The sequence below is a fragment of the Rhea pennata genome, chromosome 12 (genome assembly GCF_028389875.1).
Source record: "Rhea pennata isolate bPtePen1 chromosome 12, bPtePen1.pri, whole genome shotgun sequence".
Lineage (NCBI taxonomy): Eukaryota > Metazoa > Chordata > Aves > Rheiformes > Rheidae > Rhea > Rhea pennata.
The window spans coordinates 10459156-10478891 of NC_084674.1; the positions used below are offsets into that span (position 1 = coordinate 10459156).

Below are 19736 nucleotides of genomic sequence, written 5' to 3' on the forward strand. Positions count from 1 at the left end.
TATTCTCTGACATATCTGTCATAGAAAATTTGGAGGTTTCTTTAAAGGAAATACCGAAGCAAAGAAGGATTCTAGAGGAATTCTAGCCATACTGGACTGCAAAATGTAGAGCTACTCTCTGAAAAATACCTCTTGAGCTTGGTTAAATATATAGATTTTCTGAACTTCTGCAGATGCTCTTCAGAAAACTTATTTGTGATGAAAGCTGATTTTTCCATCCTTGAGAAAGGTTTGGGTTTTTTTTTTTAAGTTGAATTTTATATAAGTATTGCCTCACCAGATCCTCAGTTGGCGTCACTCCTGGCTTTTCCCAGCCTACCAAATAAAATGTGTTTCTCTGAACTTCAAACAGCTGTTCCCAAAAAACTGCGCTAAGGTAGGACATAAATATTTCAGCACTTCATGGATATCCTGTCACAAGTAGTATATTTTCCTTCAGTAATTTCATACAAAACATACACAGACTAATTTTCAGTTAGGTGTTAACTAGACATTTGATTCTACACATATTTAAAAAAAAAAAAAAAAAAAAAGTATTCCCTGAGCACATCATGGGCACAGATATTTGATGATAGTAAATGTCTGCCTGATTTAGATTATGGTCGGGAGTAAAAGATCAGCATACAAAATAAAAGCCTCAGTTTATGGAAAAGTCTATTAGCCAGTGATCTTAGGCCAGAGCATGAGTGATGAAGTTATGTTCCATTCACAAATGAAAATATTTACTAAACTGATGTTGTCCCTCATAGTAGCTACGGATTTTCATATCTTACCAGCTCTTATATGTGATGCGTGTTCTTTTAAGAAAGCAAGAAACAAGAGTTCACAAGGAAGTGTGGTAGAAAGCTAAGAATTTAGGAGTTAGTTATATTTCTCAAACAACTGCCATTCAGATAGCAATCACCACTCCCCTATGCAGACAAAATACACAAGCTCACAACTACTTTTTATAATCCCAGTAAAACTGAGAGTTAGGAAGGCTCATAGCCTGCCTGAAATCCTTCTCACCAGCAACAGCTTTTCCTAGGAAAATGATGCTTTGAAGGACTGTCCCTGCCTCTGCTGTTGGCATGGTCAGGGTTACCTGCAAAGAACTGCCAGCAGTAAAGGAGAGTCTAGTCCTTTGTTAGCACCATCGCTGTTTTTCTTCTGTGGTGCAGGAAGCTCACCCTTGTCTTGCGGGCATGTGGAAGTATGTATGTGCATTAGGATATAGCCTACCTGTTCAGCCCTATGTGTTGGGATTGGCCCCACCATAAAACTTGATGGAGGATCATGACCTCATGAGATAGGAAGAGGAAGAAGGAGGGAAGTCTTAAGCCTTCTTGTTGACACAGAGGGTGCAGCTGTAGTTCATGTAGATTGTCACCCCCAAAATTCCAAAAAGAATCTGAAAAAAGCAATCTGTTGTCATTTACCATGTTCCTATCTTCCCTTCTCAGTGTCTTGTCATTCCCCATGGCTCTCAGACCTGCCTTCATGCAGATGATTATCTCAAAGAAACTTTATTATGGAGCATGAGTGTTATGGTAGCTCTGAAGTTAGAGGATTCAATACTATCTTCAGGCCTGCCTAACAGCTGACTCGTTAAATAAGCTGAATTTATCTGCTCTGTACTTGCAAGTCGGTTGCTTCTTTAATGACACTTTTTTGTGTTTAAATTAGATTCCATCAATGGTTTTCTTATGATTAAAAAAAGAAAACCCTTAAAACTAAGGAACATTCTAGATACCTAATTTTAAGGAAAACTAGTGATATTACAAAATATTTACTGAAATGGCTAAATGGAAATAGGTGATGCAGTTAAAACTATCATTTTGTCAAAATTTATATTTTATCTAGAAAAAGTGTCACCACTGTATTATGGTTTAAATCTTTTGTGGCTTTGCCATTTGTGGGTGTGATGTAAACTTCCTTGTATCTATAATTGGCTGATAAGGGCCTGCAGTCTTTGACAAATGATTAATAGTCATTCTCTTCATTCACAGGCTGACTAAAAGATGCTGTCTTGTCATTGTAACCTGCATGTGTTACATTAAACTGATCAGGATGTTATCATTCTTCTTTCATCTACTATCTCAAAAAATACTATTTTTTTTTACTTCTTGGTAAAGTCACCTCTCCAGTAGAAACAGTACATATAACAAAAAGTTACTGAGAAATAGCTGCCTTTTGTAGTAAAACTCAATTATTTAATGTTAAGATAAATATTACAGATTTGAGATTGAGCATCACAAAAGAAATGTTTTATTGATTTGCAGATTAACGTGTTTGAAGAGGACAATAACTCAAAAATTTTAGGAAAGATTTGTAGGTTTTGTCTGACCCTCCCACCCATATCCTTAATGCTACTTTATCATACAGTTTGATGTTCTTATTTTTGTAATGATATGTATGCACAGTGATTCAGATAATGAATCATGAAATGGATAAGCACGTTTCCGTAGATAAATACGTTTTAACTTATTTTCAGAGTTGATTGCTGGTAAAATTCTGGTTAGTTAGTTAAAATAGCTAACAATTATTTCTGTGTATAACTGATCACTCTTTATTGATTTTTAGTAAGCAAATGGATGCTTTCACTTTCTAAAGAAGCTTCTGTTACAGAAGTTTTTTATAGAGCCCATCTTTGCCATAAATGTTCAGTACTGCCATTATCACAGCACCTGAAATTTGCATAAAGTTTTCAGTAGTTCCAGCACAAGAACCCAAACCCCTGTATACTCTCAAATATAAATCTTAAAGTTATGTTCAGTTTTGGGACTACCGTTTAAGCACCCTCATTCATCCCAGACAAAAACTAAACATGCCAGTAGCTGATGCATGTGTTATTGTACCATTGAGAGATTCAGTAAGATTAAAGTCACCTATAAAGCAGTGCAGTGAAAGAAGGATTATAGTTATAACATTTATTTGCACTACAGCAGAACTTCTCTAATGTGCATGCTGTGAAATTCAGACACAAAACATCCTTGTCTCCCATGGATCCAGGAAAAGACTTAAATACTAGAATAACTCAAATCTGAAAATGGAAATTAAAAAATTGAGCTCTACAAACAAAGAAGCATTTATTTCTGTGATTTGTTACGAGATCAAAGTCATATGACTCCATCACTTCTACAAAGCAGACAATATTACATTATGAAGTATTATAAAATAACCCAAAAGCTGTCAAAATAAGTGAACAAGGACAATGTATCACAAAATACTTTGCTTTTTCATTGTGTATGTTCACTTACTTTACTCATCCTCAAAATACAGTAATTTGCAGTGGGTTTGCTAATCGTTAATCTAAATTAGTGAAATTCTGCTGCATTTGTCAGACTATAATATGCATGAAAAAGAACTTGTCAGAAGAAGCAAATGGCACAGGAAGCATCTAATTGAAAAGATTTAATTTTTTAATCATGATAGTAAAAAAGCTTAGCTGCAGAAAGATTTTTTTTTGAGAACTGAATGGCCAACACACAAAAACTTGTTAAAATAATCCACGCAAAAATGGCTTTCCTTTGTATGGGAATCTGAGAACTTGAAACAGCATATAGAGCAACATATAGAGTAAGGGTTTGCATATAAAACAAGTCAAAAGCTTCTGGACATGTTGCATAGATTTTGGGGTTTTGTAGCTTCAGAAATTAATGAGAATACTTTGTGTTGATTCCACCCTGAGAACTTGTTGTCAGAAGTTGTAAATCCATGCAGAGGTAGAAAACAGACCAGCGAAAGTCAACTACTTCTCTGGTATAAGCAAAGTAATAGCAAACTCGGACTGTAGTATTAACATTCTGTTGAGAAGTGGCTGCCTGCAGTCCACAGGCATCTTTCCAGCTAAAGGTTACCTGCACAGTGGGAGATCTGGAGTTTTTTGGGGAGATTCAATGGTAAAGCTTCTTGGAGACTTTTTTTTTTTTTTTTTTTTTTTTTTTTTTTAAGGTAGTACCTCACATTCTGACTTCACAACAGCTACAGTGGGGAATGGGTTAGTCATCTGCATACGAAAAGTAGTGAGATCAGGATCCTTCTTTCTTCCCTTTATAATGTCTAGACTTTTCAAAAAAGATTATATGTGGAATAATTTTCATAATTCACAATATTGTTGAAATACAGATAAAATAAGAGGAGGTAAACTCTAAGGACAGTTTATAGAATGATGAGTGTTGAAGCCTCTTGTTTTAATGTCTCTAGTTTGAGTGAGATTCTGCCATTGTGGTAACAGGAACTCCATGGCTCCAGGTGTCCATGTGTTAGCTTGTGCTCGGGATAATGTACTGCAGCCGTTTTTGTGCAAGCATACCTTGATTCACCTGTATCTAGAACAAGAGGAAGGAAACACGGCTCAAAGAACAACAGCAACAAAAATCAAATAGCAATGCCTGTTAAGTGTTCCAAGTGGAACAGTCTCTCTCACCTCTTCAGAGACTCTCTCTGATAAACATGCATCTAGCCCTCTGTATTACTTGTGGCCTCAAAACCTCATTACATTTCATAAGCTGAGAGTCAATGCCCTTAGCTTATTCCCTATAACTGTGTATAGTCTCATGAGTAGAGTCAGCGTCTCTTTACTATATGCCCTGTTACATCCCCCAATTCCACTTTTCTGTCCCCATTTAAAAAGCAGTTAAAGATGCTCTTCATTTATGACAGGGCCTTTTTTTCCTCAAGAGGAATGTGCATTTGTATGTCTGCCACAAGACCAGTGTAGAATAAAGCACAGGAAAGTCCAGTGCTGTATGCATCAGGCAGGTCTTGGTTCACGTCTCAATGGTTTTCAGCCATGTTAATGGACATGGTCTATTACAGCAACAAAACTAGCATCAGGCAGGTATGTTTTAGAGCTTCCGTTGTCCTCTGTCAATGGTAAAAGAAAAGGTGTCTAGCTGTATTTTTGTTCTTGAAATGAGCAGATGAGGCTACTCGGTACTTAGCAATGAGTGCTCTGATTTGTGCGAGACCGCTGCCCTGGGCATTTGTCCAGAAACCTCTGTCTGTAACATAAATTTCAGTGCAGAATAGTGGGGTGCTGCCAGTGCCACATTCGTTATTACTAAAAGCATTTGCTCAGGCCAATGTCCACTGCATCTTCGTGAAGAGTTGTTGCGTGAGGCTATTAAAAGAACCTATGACAAACTCAATACCCTTCTTCTGCTAGGCAAATTTCATAGTCGCTCTTCCCTGAAGAAAGGCCTGTTAAGGTGGGAAACAAGATTTTATATTTATTCCTGCCCATAGAAAGCAAAGTGCCTGATTCATATCTGCAGAATCTTGGGTACGTATAACATTTCTAGGAATAGTGTATTGACCAACCTTCAGAACCAAGGGTTTTAGCCTTTCCCAGGATTTAAGGCACAGTGGTCATACGTTGACGGGTCATACTTGTTCCTGGCAGGATGTCTGGATAAGATTTTCCAAAGTGTAAAGAAAATGGCAAGAGCTTTTAGATGGTTCTGACATCTTTTAGATTGAAAGTAAGAGATGGATGGTATGTTACTAGTCCAGGGTTCCCAGGTCACAGAGTTTTGCAGACTCCCCATTAAAACTTAGTTGAACTGCTGCTATGGCCCTCTGCCAGTCCTGCTTCTTCCAGGGAGTCTCCAGTGTTTAGGGATGACGAGACAATTCAGTCCACCCGCAGGCCAGCATGTATGCTCCAGGTCCAACTTACTACGCATCTCAGAGCCTTGGGAGTTTGGGGTAGTTCCCAAGGCAGCCAGACTTCCAAGTAGATTTGTATTATTTGTATTGCTCACTTTTCTGAAGAGAAACAACTTACTATCTAATTTTTTCTTTGATTCCTTGATGTTATTTTAGTGGTGTTGAGAAAGCTTGATATTTCTGAAGAGTTAAACTGAGGTAGCATAGTTCTTATTTTGTGGTCATGATTACGTTTCCAGCTTCATGCTGTAGTGTTCACTGGATTAATATAGCGAAAGGTCAGAGCTTTCTAACTTAAAAAAAAAAAAAAAAAAAAAAAAAAAAAAGGGGGGGGGGAGGGGGGGAAGAAAGAAAATGGGAGGAAAAGAGACAAAAAAACACCTTTCCTGGGGAAAATAAAGGTAATTTTCAGGGAGTAAGAGTATTCAACAGCAGCATGTTTAACAGATGGATAATATTAAAGCTAGTGTTCTGTTGAGACATGTTTTCTCCATTGATTTTTGAAAGTTTTCTGGCTTCCTGTCAACCATTAAAAGTTAAATGGGATGCAGTCTACGTCCAGGATGTCCAGAACAGTGAAATACTGTTGGGGACTGGCTATAGAGAAAAGAATTTATTTTAATTAGACCAAGACTCATTAGGTTCTAGCTTCAAGTGTTTTCTGAATTGGTGAAGCATTAAAATATAATTCTTAAAATGAATGGTTTATTTAATTGTTTTATATAAAAAAAAGTGAAGCAAACTTTGCCTAATGGACACTTTATTAAATGTGGGAATCCAGATCAATTGATTCACTGATCAATGAATATCTGCTGTACTTTATTAGAATTTACTTGATTAAGAATAGATTAATACGCAGGAATTTTAATACACAGTACACCACCTTTGTAAACTCATTATTTCCAATCTATATAGCTAGTATTCTGATAAACAGATGAATCAAAGCTAGCAAAGAAGAAAGGGCTAATATTTTTCTTAAATTAGGTGGTAAAACACTGTTCTTCTCTACTAGTGTCATTTGTATTGCTAGTGGGCATGAGGACAGTTTATCTAGCCAGCAAGGCAACATTGTAATGAAGTAGAGGTTTAGTCTTTAAGTAAGTTGCAATGTGACTGCTATTTAACAGAAGCTATGATAGAGGCTTCATGTATTTAACTAAGAAATGTTGACCAAATAGCACAATATGCTAATTACTAAGCTATTAACCCTCCAAATTGAGGACATACTTATTTTTAGACTAATGTAGATGACTGTGTGGTTTTTTAATAATCTGCAAAAATATCTCATTTGAACTCTGGTATTGAAAGAAAAATGGTAGCATTTATAGGCCAGGCTTTCAGCTTTTACTGATCAACTTGATTATCCAGTACATAATTGTAATGCAGCAGTTTGTAGTATCTAAACATCTAGTTTAATAAGTAGAATTCAGATTTCCTTTATTATCTTTGAACATGATCCAACACTCATGTAAGTTCATTTACAGATGTAATACTTTGAGAGGAGCAGACTCAAGTCTTTCTTGCACAGTTTCAGTTGTACCTTTAGCCATCTTTTTTCGTTATTGATTCATTAAAAATTAAATTATTTAGTTTTAACAGAACTCTCTTTGCGTCCATTGGAAATACGATATTTTGTAGGCTGGACTTTGGCAAAGTGCTGTGGAGCAAGAAAAAAAGCATTCTGTAAATATATTTGTGATTTTCTAAATTTCAGTGCTAGCAAAAAAAGAAAGTTCCAGTAAGGCATACTGTAAATGAAGATATTATGTATTAGGGATGAAATGAATCTGTCACTTTGACAGATTGTGAGGCAAAGAACAGATTAACAGATTACTCATAGTCAGAATGCAGCTCACTGTGAAAAATGTGGAGGAAATGATAAGTGTTGGTTTGTGCTGATTTAATGATATTTTGAAACTACAATAACACTCTAGGAGAATAATACAATGTAGCTGATGACTTGCATTTTTTTTAGTCATTAATGTGTTGCCAGATTGACCTTAAATTCTTCTGCTATTTCTTTTTAAAATACAGCTTTCAATACATGCAAAGTCATCCAGAGATGTATATTTATGCTGTTTTTCAAGATTTTTATTAAAATATGTACTTGGAAATCCTTCATTTGTATGTATATATATACTCTATATTCTTTTGGGAGCATATCTTACTATTCTTCTGTAAACTCACTCAATTTTCCGTTATAGAAATATTTTTTTCGGACCTGGTGCTAAGTAGTACTGAACAGTTACTGATTTATAAGTTAATATGAAATATTTCTTAGTTTATGACACACTTGTGTAAAAAGATTGTTTTAAGTGTTTTAGATGCAATAATGGACAATTTAAGGCTAAGATGACTTCACAGTTATTACGGACACATATAGTGGTAGGACCTGAAATTTTATTTCAACGTTTTTTTTTGAGGATTGTAATTGTATTCTGTGCGTAACACAGACATCTTATTAATAGACATCGGAAGTCCTGTTTTCACTACTAAAGCTAATATGTTATGTATGTATACGTAATATATTAAGGAGCAAAACCCAAATAGATGTGTATAGGTAATCAGATTTAAGGCAATGAAGTTACAAGCATATCTGAAGTTTAGTGGATGCGTAAGTAATTGAAAAATCAGATCTGCTAATCTGTAGAGTCTAACAGGTAATGCAGGCTCCAAAGCATATGTAGCAGAGGATGGATGAGGGGTGTTACAAAGCTAGGTCACTTTGTATTGATCTGTTAAGTACTGAGTTGTCTTTGACAACCTTTCTTAAATAGATATATTTAAAAATTCAAAGCGGGGAAAAAATAGATCTTCATCACACTTGAATTGAATATTTAGGCTATAGTAGGCCATATTATTGATACGAGCTAGTACTTTGCAATCAGTGGATCATAGTAAGGTATTACTTACTCTTTTTGAGGGTTTGCAGTAGAATTTGGTTCACGTAGTATTAGGTAGTATTAGTACAGCACAGGCATGTGCCAAGATTTTTGCTGATCATACCACAAGATGTCAAGAAGAAGTATTTTAAGCAGTTAAATATCACGTGTTCTTTGTTGATTGTACTCTTCAAATACAATGTATGATGTATGCTTAATAATACATTGTATCAGAGAATGAAAAAATAACGTGAATTTTGTAATGTGGCTTTTTCCTTAAGCATGTTACCAGGCTGAGCTAGTAATTTTAAAGTTCCTGTTAAGTTCAGTATAGAAAGCCAGACAAAACTTTTCTGCGAAAGCTGAGCATTTTATTTTTTTAATAATATGAATCAAATAGTAATTCCACTGATTTAATTATACAAATTAAACCTGACCAAAAAAAAAAAGCTGTCTCAATTCACAGAAATGTTTAAAAATCTTTGTACAATGTGGTTTATTATTTTCGCATTTCAGCCAGTAAGATAGCCTAAAAAGCTTAAATTTCTTAAAAAATAAGAATATCAAACATAATATTTGAAGCAGGACCCTCTGATCCTTCAGATTTCTGTTGATGGTATTATAATTCGGTATTAGGTATTATAATTGTGGTAGTACTTTTGATGGGGCACTGTTTGTTCATGTGCTAGTTAGAAAAGCATCACTAGTTTTCTCACACGCTTTTTATTATGGATGCCATTTTCTGCAAAATTTAACATACTGCCATAAAACTAAAAACTACGTGATTTCAGGACGCTGAAACATTGCTTTTATTTTCCACCACAGTTCAGCTGCCATGTGGTCTTTCGATGTATAGCAATTATTTCTTGAAAATAATTTTTTTTAAAAAAAAGGCTTTGATTTGACAAGATTGTATCATGTATGTTTTATTATATCTTGGTATGGAGAACAGCTTGCAGTATAACTAAGTGTAACTAAGAATTTCAGTGCAAGCGTTAAAGCCTGCTTCAAATGTGTGTGGAAACTGCCCGTTCTGAGCCTTCATACAGTGCAACTCCCAATGTCAAAGAGAATACTGAGCATTCAGCATTGTTATCAGGAAACTCTAGATAGTTTCTTGCAGGTTGATTACATTGATTACAGCTTGAGGCCTCAATAGCATAAATAATGTCTTTAATTAATCAAAATGCTTGATTAGTTTTTCTGTTTTGAGGAGATAAACTAGCTTCTTTAAGAAGCTCACACCGAAAATACTCTTTCTTCAGTCAATATAAGAACACATACCACAAGTTTGCATTTCTCAGAAAGTTAATAGCCAGTTGTCACCATGCCAGGCTCTGTATTTTCAGGCAAGGTTTACAGACTTTTTAAGAGTCTTTTTTTTAATTTTGAGTCTTGCCTCACACATACATGCCATCTTAGGTGCTTTGTAAAAGTAGACTGCAAATTTCATTACGCCAAAAGTATCTTGACTGCTAAAGTAAGCCATCTATCAGCATTACCACTGCAAAGTCACTTTTGAAAAAGTTTATCAATCAATTGCAAATATTTATTCTCTGATGCAGTTTGGCCAAGAAGATTTCAGTGCACATAAGGTTTGTTATCGAGATCTTGGGAAAGGTTGATTTAGACATTGCTAACTAACGTGGAAGTGCTACACTGGTTTTTAGTACAAATTATGTAAAACTTTTCAACTTAGTAATATTTAGTCAATAATGAACACACAGTATTGTTTCTGTTGCTTTTTTTGATGGGAGGGATTTGAAGAACAAAACTTAGGTTTTCTTGGACATTGAGACAAAGGGCATGAATTGAATCTAGACTGTGTTTAATATGAAAAGTGAAAAGTGCAAATACATTTCTTCTGCCTCTGTCATAAATACACAGTCTTCTACCTCCCATTAGAACCACCAAGGTCCCTGAATCTTACAGTCACATCTACTAGAATGAGATATAATTCATCCTGTGAACCAGGTGCCTCAAAATAACTATAAGGAAGAAATTGAACAACTCCTCAACACTAGAATTGACTCCAATAATTGAAGGACAAAATAAAAGGACAAAATCACTCATCCCATCTCTGATTTCTCAGAACTGATCTTTCAGGAATACCTTCCAGAGATAAGACTAGAAACTAAAATTCATAAATTTCCACAGTAGTAAAAACCATGAATTCAATAGATATTGATCTAATGGCACGTGATTACCTCCTTCACTCAATGTTCTATAAATGACCTGTCTCTCTTCCATAGGAGATAATTGCCGGATTATCTTTCTTTCTGTCTTATTAACTTTCTCTCTACTCTCCAGGTATCAATTGCCTTTCCTGTTAGAAAGGATCTGATACATATTTTAGATGGAAAACACCTATCTTTAAACTTTTATGTCAGACCTGTAGTATAACATATGTACTCTAAAGCTTCTTTACTTTTTATAACTGTTCGTTGGTCTAGTTAAGATAATTCTCCCTAGTAGCAAGCACTGCCTTTCCTTTGGGCTTGCATCACTGTAGCTGCAGCAGTTTTTGTAGTAGAAACATTTTTCATTCTTCTCCAGTTCTCAAGCATCACTTTTTTTAAAAAAAGTTGTAGTGGATTTAAAGCAAAGGGTGGCTTGGGAAGGGGGAGCTGCAGACTGACACCAGTGCTCTAACAAAGTTCTGCCTCACCTTCTTTAAAATTGCCCCAGAATTTTTGCAAGAAATTGACTGTGTTGACATTGTGTTCCTGTGCAATTGTAGGGAATTGAGTAAGGGACAATACGTTACGACTAATAATACGACAATAAGTTACGACTGTGAGCCCATCCAGTGACCTCGTGTTGGCTGATAATAAAGCAGCACAAACCACATGCAAGTGGCAGAAATGGAAATATATTCTACCATGCCACTTGGTATCATAATGCACATACCTAGCTGTTATTCTTAAAAACTTTTGAAGCTTTGGTATTAATGGAGAGTCTTAGACTCTCTTCAGGGGATGCAAATGCACCAAATGACAGGGAGAGCTAGTAATGAAATATCAAGGCAGGCATATTATTGTGCAGATCAGTTTTTCTAGTTCTCATTGGCATTAGTTGAAGAGCAGTAAGGTTGATGTAGGCCATATATGTGAAAATACTGTGATGGTGCTTCAAAAACATTTTGAGGTATGTTTTTTATATATTGAAATGATGGAAAATTCAATATTTCTCCCTTTAAATCTGTTATACTACTTGCTGAATTTCTACACCAGCAGTTCTGTTTCCTGAGGCAGAAAATTAGTTTTTTCCATTTTGACTGAAAACAGATAGGTGGGTGTCCCCTGATTCACCCCAGATTCTGTGTACATACCGGCAGCAGATTGTGTAATCAATAACAAATCCGCCAACAGCAAAAAAATAGCAGAAAAGGTAAAAGGCATATTTTAGCAGTTACAGCACATGACTTTGCCTTGCCAGGTTTCTCAGAAAAAAATCTTACGTGAGATCATAAGGCTTTTCAGAAAGTAGAAGTATGTTACCTGCTTCATGCTGGAAGAAAGCTGTACTTCAAGCTGTACTTCATACAGTCTGGCAGTGTAAAGAAATCAAGTTAATTAATCTTCCATGCTTTTGGAAAATTCATCCTTTCTAGAGGAATCCATGGATACTGAAATTACTTTCACAGCTCTGACTAATCTTTCTGACCCCTAGCACAAGTTCTCATGTTTGATGTTCTTGTGTTAGCTTTGACGGTCGTGGCCCGATATGGCATAAGTTGAAGCAGACAAATTTTGATTTGTGTTTTTCAGGGACTGGCTGAATATGTTCAGTCCCCCCATCGTTCCTGCAAGCCAACAGCTAGAGGAACAATCTTCAGCAAATCAGAGTATTCCAGGTAGGAATTTATGAAGATGAAAATTTGTGTAGAAAATGTATTGAGACATCTCTAAATGCTGTTTTTGTAGTGCTGGTGCTGCTTTGTAGTTGTTTTCTGCACTTCTACATTTTGATGGCAAGAACGTCTTATTTATTATTCTCAGTTTCTGCTCACGGAGTTTTCCATCCTGATAGCAGGATAACTTACACAGTAGTGATTTCCTGACATTATGGTGGAATTTCTCTTACAAAGAAAATTTCGGATTTAGCCTTTAATAAAATCTCACTGTTTCTTGATTAGATTGTTGAGTCACCACCAAAAATGTTCTAAGTTTTTGTTTGTTAAGGTAATTGCTTAGAGTATAGCAAAGAACATAGCCGAAATTGGAAAGTCAGCAGCAACAGAATAAAACAAATGCCTTGCTTTCTACAAAGACCCTTTTTCTCATCTGCTGTGTTAGGAAATAAGGTAGATACCTACTTTTTTCTTCAAGTCCTGGGCATTCAGTGTGAAATCTCATAAATCTGACCTGTGTATTTGGCTGCCTAGGGGATGAAGATGTCTCAGTGATTTACTGTCTAAAATAGATTATGCCCCCCAAATCGGGAATCTTTTCATAGATGTATACTTGTAATTGTTTATGACAACAAAATAGAATTTTACTGTCAGGAGGGGACTTCGCTTTAAAGAATGAAATAATATTTTTTTTTAAGCGTCCTAAGTGAGCCAAAGTAAATTGGACAGTAGTCTTTGAGTTAGAGGCATGTTGGATATAAATTTGTGATAGATTTCGGAGAATGTTTCGGTATTAGTATTATGAAACCCAAGGCTAGCTGCAGTAAAGCTAGAATTTCCATAAATTTAAAAGTTGGATTGAATATCTTTATATTCTATTATCTAAAAAGCTAACAAGAAGTATAGTTGGCAATTTGTTGTATTTCTCCAGTTAGTCATACTAGAATTTCCAAACTGTTCTGTGAATAGTTTTTAAACTTATTTTCCTTTATTGATAAATATTTTATATGATGTATCTGTAACAGGTGGAGAACAAAAAGTCTCTAATTACTATAACTTTTTATTCTGACTTTTTATTCTTGTACTTTCCTCCGCATACGGCATGCTGCTTGAGTTTTTTCCAAACTGCTAGACACCCTTCCCTACTAAACTAGTAGGGAAAAAAATCACAATAATCTTAGCAGCCATGGGAAGGGGAGGCATGACTGGCAAAGTGGCTTATGTGTACAATTTACAGCATCCTCAAACAACTCCAAGTCTCCCTTTCTGATTATTTCCAGTCCTTGAAAAATAATGTCCTTGAGCTATACACAGAAAACTGGTGTGGTTTGATCACATATTTTAAAAGGTATACTTTATTCAAACAAATCTTCAATCTTAAAAACTTTAAACCTAAAATCTCAACTCTTTAGACTTAAAACAGAGGTTTGGGAAAATGCAGTGCCCTGTAATACGCATGGTGGATGAGATTGTACCCATCCGACCTTAAACTATATTAATTGTTCTAGATCTCTTGGATTTAAAAAAAATCTTGGAAAACTATGTGTAAATGGTAACTGAATGTATTACTGTAGTGTTTTTTGAAAGAGGCTAAAAAAGGTCTTATTTTGTGATATGTCTCTAGCACTTTAGAATAACCATGGAATGCTTTTTTTCTTAATCACTTCACTGAGGTTAGTTATGTTTGCCTGGAAAAAAAAAATGTGTTATTACTTAGTCTTAAATTCCAGAGTTGATCAACTGATTGAATGCTCAAATACATACCAGGAAACTCTTCTGCCCAATTTACCATTTTTAAATATCACGTTAAAAAACTGACTTATTTTTCATGCTGGGAAGAGGCTTAAATGTCGCAAGTCTTTCTTCCTGTGCAGTTTTCCAGTACACCAAGCATCACAGGATAACAAAAATATATTGCCACTAGTGAAAGGCTGTAGTGAATAAAAATGTTTTCAGAATAACCATTTCATCTGGAAGTATCCTTGGAGAAAAATAGGTAGTATAACATTGATATATTTAGGAAATATATTTAATTTTTATATTTTAAAAAAATCTTTAATTTGAGTCATAACTTAAACATGATTATTTTCTAAGAAAATTAGTGCCCATTTTACTTTCTAGTTCCTTTCTTAACATTTGCACCTTCCAAAATACATCATTGAATGAGGAGGTGTAATGACAAGTAGTCTTATATTAACTGGTTTCACAAAGGTAATCAAGACCAAACTTTGGACCAGTAAATAGGGTAATTTTTTAATAGATTTTCTTCCCCCATTGGACATTAATATTTCTGATCTTTAGACAATTCCATTTTACATGGCAGCTTTCATACAAAAAAAGTTTCTGCAGTAAATGACAAATGTACAATCATAAATTCTCTAGAACTTACCTTGCAGTATAATATTGCTCATCTTAAGACAGTGTTCTAAGAATCACAAAGTTATATAGTTTTCTTCTTTGAACTACAGCTATGGACAGTATTCATATGGTAACCCAGCAGCACATCACTATAATATAGATTTGAACGTTGTAGTTAAATGTTCAAGGGTCATATGAAAGAAGACACTAGCAATGTGCTTTTCAGACTGCTTTCTGCCAACAGCTGATCCAGCGCAGCTGAATCTGCTTTTATCAGGGTCAGAATATGACCCATATATCTTAAGATGAGATTCACCACAAGCAGTTTTCTAATATTAAAAACTTATATGCAGTGAAAATCTGTTTCTGTGAAAAGGGAGCCTATTTATTTCAGACTGTGGTAACTGTGCAAACATTTAGTGTTAACATAATCCAATAACACATTTATTGAAGAGTTTTAAAAAGCTACTATGTGACTCCATTCTTTGATAACCAATTTGAGACGTGCAGAACAAAATCCGTCCTGCATAAAAACTGTAGCTCCTCTGATTTCAGTAGAAGAGCATTTCATTTAATATGACAGATAGAGGTACTAACTACCTTCAGTCCCTTTCAGCTCAGTAGAAGGAAAAAAAACTCACACCTCTGTAATGTACATCTCGGATTTGGGTATAGCTTTATTTAAAATCAGGTGATGTTCCAGGCTTAGCAGTTACAAAAAGATATTGTTTAATTTTACAGTGATTTGAAGAATAAAAAGCTTTGATTTTACTTTCACCGTGGTATTCATTTAAACTGCCAAAAGGCGCGTTTTTCTTTTTTCTTTTGTTTTTTTTTCATAGTTTTTTCATGCCATCCTGAGCAGCTTTAATCCCAAAGAGTAGACAGAGGCAGCATAAACAGCTCTAGAAATTTCCTTAGAAAGTGATTTGTTTATCAGTTACTTCTACCATGGAAACATAATTCCTACATATGGCCTGGTTGCTTGCATACAGTATACAATTTGAAAGTAGGAAGATGTTGTCTTACACAACTATGACACATTAATTGAGTCTTTTATAAGAGTATCACAATTTAATTAATGCTTGCTTTTAGGAGGCAGTAGTACAGAGGTGGAGTTTTCATACAGGAATTTGATAATTTTTTTTTTAATCTTTTTAAAACTAAATACTCCATGCTACCATTGGAAATCTGTGGCAACATCTGGAAATGCCTTGAAAGGCATTCTGGAATATACAAGAGGAAGCCTAGCTTAAAAAGAAGATATGGCTAGAAAGTTAAGTTCTCTTCTTGTTCGCCTGAAACTACATACAGGGAGCTGTTACTTTAAAAGTTCAAATCCAGCTAGTCCGGGATGCAGTCTGTTCTAGTTTGGTGTGAATTTGGGATATGCAGAGAAACAGATAGACTGCTAATGAGTTTGAAGAATTTCTTATTCCTGAATCAAGCCAGTGAATATATTGAGGCCAGTGCTGAGGCAGAGAGGGTAAGAGATTTAAACTTAGAGAAGAAAATGGAACAAAGTAAGATTTAGAAGAGAAGCGTAGACAAAAGACCAAAAAATAATGGAAAAGGAAGAATACAATGAAAACAACAGAATGGTTTCAGATGAAAATGTAAGAGACTGTGAGGGAATGAGGCATGAATACTATTTGCTTATCTGCTGTGATCTGCTGAAGTATAGAAAAAGACTTCTACTCCTTCTTTCTGCACTGTATTAATTTTCCAGCAGCTATCCACTCAAAACATTTGGGTTAACCTTAGTTAGCTTACCAGGCCTGATGAAATACAAACAGCAAGGAGGGCAGCAATTTGGCTTTATCATTTTACTGTTGATTACATTAAGAGATGATTTCTTTCTAAGTGCATTTGTTAATACTACTGAGGAAACAAAAGTGAAATCTCTTCTGAAACGATAAAGTGCACACTACTTCCATATGTATTAAATATGCCAACCTACTTTGTGGTCTGTAGATAACATAACCTATATATCGTTGTGTTATCCTAACTGTAAATAGATTTGGAGAGTTGGAGAGTTGTGAAACTGCTGCTTTTAGCATAACAGGCCATTACTTATTAGGAAGTGCTAGGACATACGAAGCATTCAGTTTGTATTAGATGCTTAAGAATGGAATAAGCATTTATGATGAAATACAAGATACAGATAGTGTTTAATCATGAATTATTTCCCGTCTAAAAGATATATAAAACTTTTACTTAGCTCGTATGAAAGACAGGTCTGGTCTTAATTTCCACAGACATAACACTAGTATTTTTTTTTGTCTATAATCAAACTGTGATGAAATTCTAATGTCATAAAGCTATTATCACTGTGATATCAGCATAGTTGTAAGTGCCGTACTTACAGTGTTGTATAGAAACTGATTTTCAATTTTATTTCTTCAAAGTTCCATAGTTTGTTTTTTTTATGAACAGCTGACATGCTATGCTATTTCGCTGTACTTAGGTAGTAAGGATTTTTTTTAATGCAAGATGTATTTTTTTTTTTATGATTAGCAAGCCTCATCTTAAAATCTGAACTCAGGTATATACCTCTACATAGCTAAAAACATCTGAAAATAACACTCTAGATCCTTTTTTAGTGTTGTTTTTCTCCTGTATTGAGCTTCCACACAATGGAGAGCTTAGTGTCAAAAAAAAAAAAAAAAAAAAAAAAAAAAAAAGTTTGTGTGACCTCATTTGTGGCAACAATACTGACTTTGCTGTAAGTTTGTTAGCTCTATTTGGCATACAGTTTGTTCCTGTACTTGTTTAAGGCTAATTAAAGAAGTATACTGAATATACTCAACTATCTACCTGTAATACACGCATGATCTGTAATAATGAAAATGTTCTAAAAACCACACAGTAAGCCAACAAGCATGAACACAATTGATGTGAGGCTAACATGATAAGGAGGAAGTCTTCAAAGAAAGATTTTTGTACTCTATTTACTTTTATGACTTTCCACATAGACTGTTTTAATAATATGCAGTTTCATTTGTACAGATATTAAGAACAGATTGACTGTGTTTCTGTGTTCATATTAAAACATTATCATTTAAGCAGTTCATTGAGAAAAATATCCATTAGGAATACTTTGATCTGTTATCAGTGAAAGTGCTTCTAGTGAGCTGTTGTTCCAATGGATTTGTAAAACTCAGTTGTTAAGCAAACACTGAACGTCATAACTTCACTTGAACTAAATACAGATCTTCAGAAATACAATAAAAATGTGAATTGCTATTATCTTTGAAGGTAATAACTCAAAAGTTGAAATATATACACTTGAAAGAGAAATTCTGTCACATCTGACAGGAAGATACTTCTATATTATTGTCTGTGAGAATAAAAGATTTATTCTTACTTTTCACACTTCACATAGGTGAAGATGACTTCAATACTGAAGAAGATGAGGAAGTCTTGACTCTTTTGTATGATCCATGTCTGAACTGTTACTTTGATCCAGACACTGGGAAGTACTATGAATTGGCATAGCCAGATCATGAGCATATTACTTTGTTTTCAGAATAGGTTTGTGTTTTAACTGTTTATAAAGTATGACTGAGCTATATAATTTATCATGTAAGTTAAAACTTGAATTAACCAATAGTTTTATAAACAAATGAATATAGTTTGTAAATAATGTGTCTTTTTTTTTAGTTTGGTATTAAGTGGTAGTGCAGTGGAAAATCATATAACATAGAAGTTCCTTGTGGCTAAGACATTTGTCTGTCTAATTTATTTCCAATATTCAGAGGATCTGTATGGGAATAAATTAAGTTGAAGAGCTTTTGCAGTGTTCATCTGTAAATGATGGCTTGACTCAAATCTGTTTTTTCCTTACTTGCTTACTGTGTATTTTTAATTGATTCCAAGCTATCTATCCATTGTACTCTTAAGACGTAAAATGTGTTGTTTAAAGATCTGTATTTCATGAGTGCTCTCTCACTTTAGTCGTCAGAAAAAGCAACATTTTCCTCATCTTTGAATAATTCTCTACTATTACATACTGCAGGAATGGGATTACATCAAAGCTGAATGGTGGTACACAGTGTACAGGGCAGTGCACTTCAAGGTATGTGCATGGGCAATCTGTGAATCCAAACCCCAACACGATAAATGTGAAAGACCTGAGTATACCTACACTCTTATTTTACTGATGTAATTTAGTATGGGCCTGAGAAGGAGTGGTAAGAGTGATTGCTTCAGCACTCCGAAACTTGAGCCTTACCTACATTCACAGTAAGGCAAGAAGACATGTATATGATTCGTATGTGAAGTTGTGCTCAGAATATAGTTCTCCTATGTTTGTATTATTTATTCTGTTACACATCTTAATAAAAAAAAAACTGTGATTTAACACATCTGTATTGCCTGCAGTTTTCATTGAAGGCCCCAAACTTCCAGCTGAGATTCAAAATTTGTGCCTCGCCATGGGATGGAGATTTTGTCTTGTTGCACATATGATATCCTTGTTTACTATAGGGAAAGACCGTGGAGATAAACCAGTCCATGTGTAGTCTCTGAAAATAATGAAAATGAATAAATTGTTGTGTATGCAAACATGTCAAACTTTACTGTCTGCTATAATAAGTTGACCTGATGTGCAGTCACAGCACCAGTCCTTTGCATTTCTGCAGTGCATGGCTCAAAAAGATGCCTGGCGTGTCAAGCCCCAGAGCAGGATAAGGTCCGCAATACTGCGTTGTGCTGCCTGCCAGTCATTGTCCCCCAGCCAACAGGGCACTAGCTCAACAGGTTAAATCAGTCATAAAAAAAATCAGCTTTTTTTTTTTTTTTTTTCTTTAGGGGGTCGGGGGGCAGGAGTTGCAAAGAGCCCAAGGAGTTATGCTGTAATGAGTTTAGTTAGTAGACAGCTTTGGAATCCACCAGTATTCAGTATTAACATTGTGTTTTTTCGGAGATGATTAAAAGGCATATCAAAATCACAAGGCAAAATGATCTAAAGACATTTCTGGTGATACTTG

General features: G+C 35.0%; 1 protein-coding gene across 4 annotated transcripts in view; it reads left to right on the forward strand.

The window, feature by feature from the left end:
• The window catches only part of CFAP20DC (CFAP20 domain containing), a 91379-nt gene extending 72290 nt beyond the window's left edge, over positions 1 to 19089 (forward strand). For 3 of the 4 annotated variants that reach the window (XM_062585476.1, XM_062585475.1, XM_062585478.1), the window contains 2 exons: positions 12305 to 12390; positions 18131 to 19089. In XM_062585476.1, coding sequence (XP_062441460.1) covers positions 12305 to 12390; positions 18131 to 18243 — 199 coding nt within the window. In that variant the 3' untranslated portion in view covers positions 18244 to 19089. The remainder of the gene's footprint in view (positions 1 to 12304; positions 12391 to 18130) is intronic. The other variant, XM_062585479.1, reaches the window with a different exon arrangement.
• Positions 19090 to 19736: the final 647 nt, after the last annotated feature.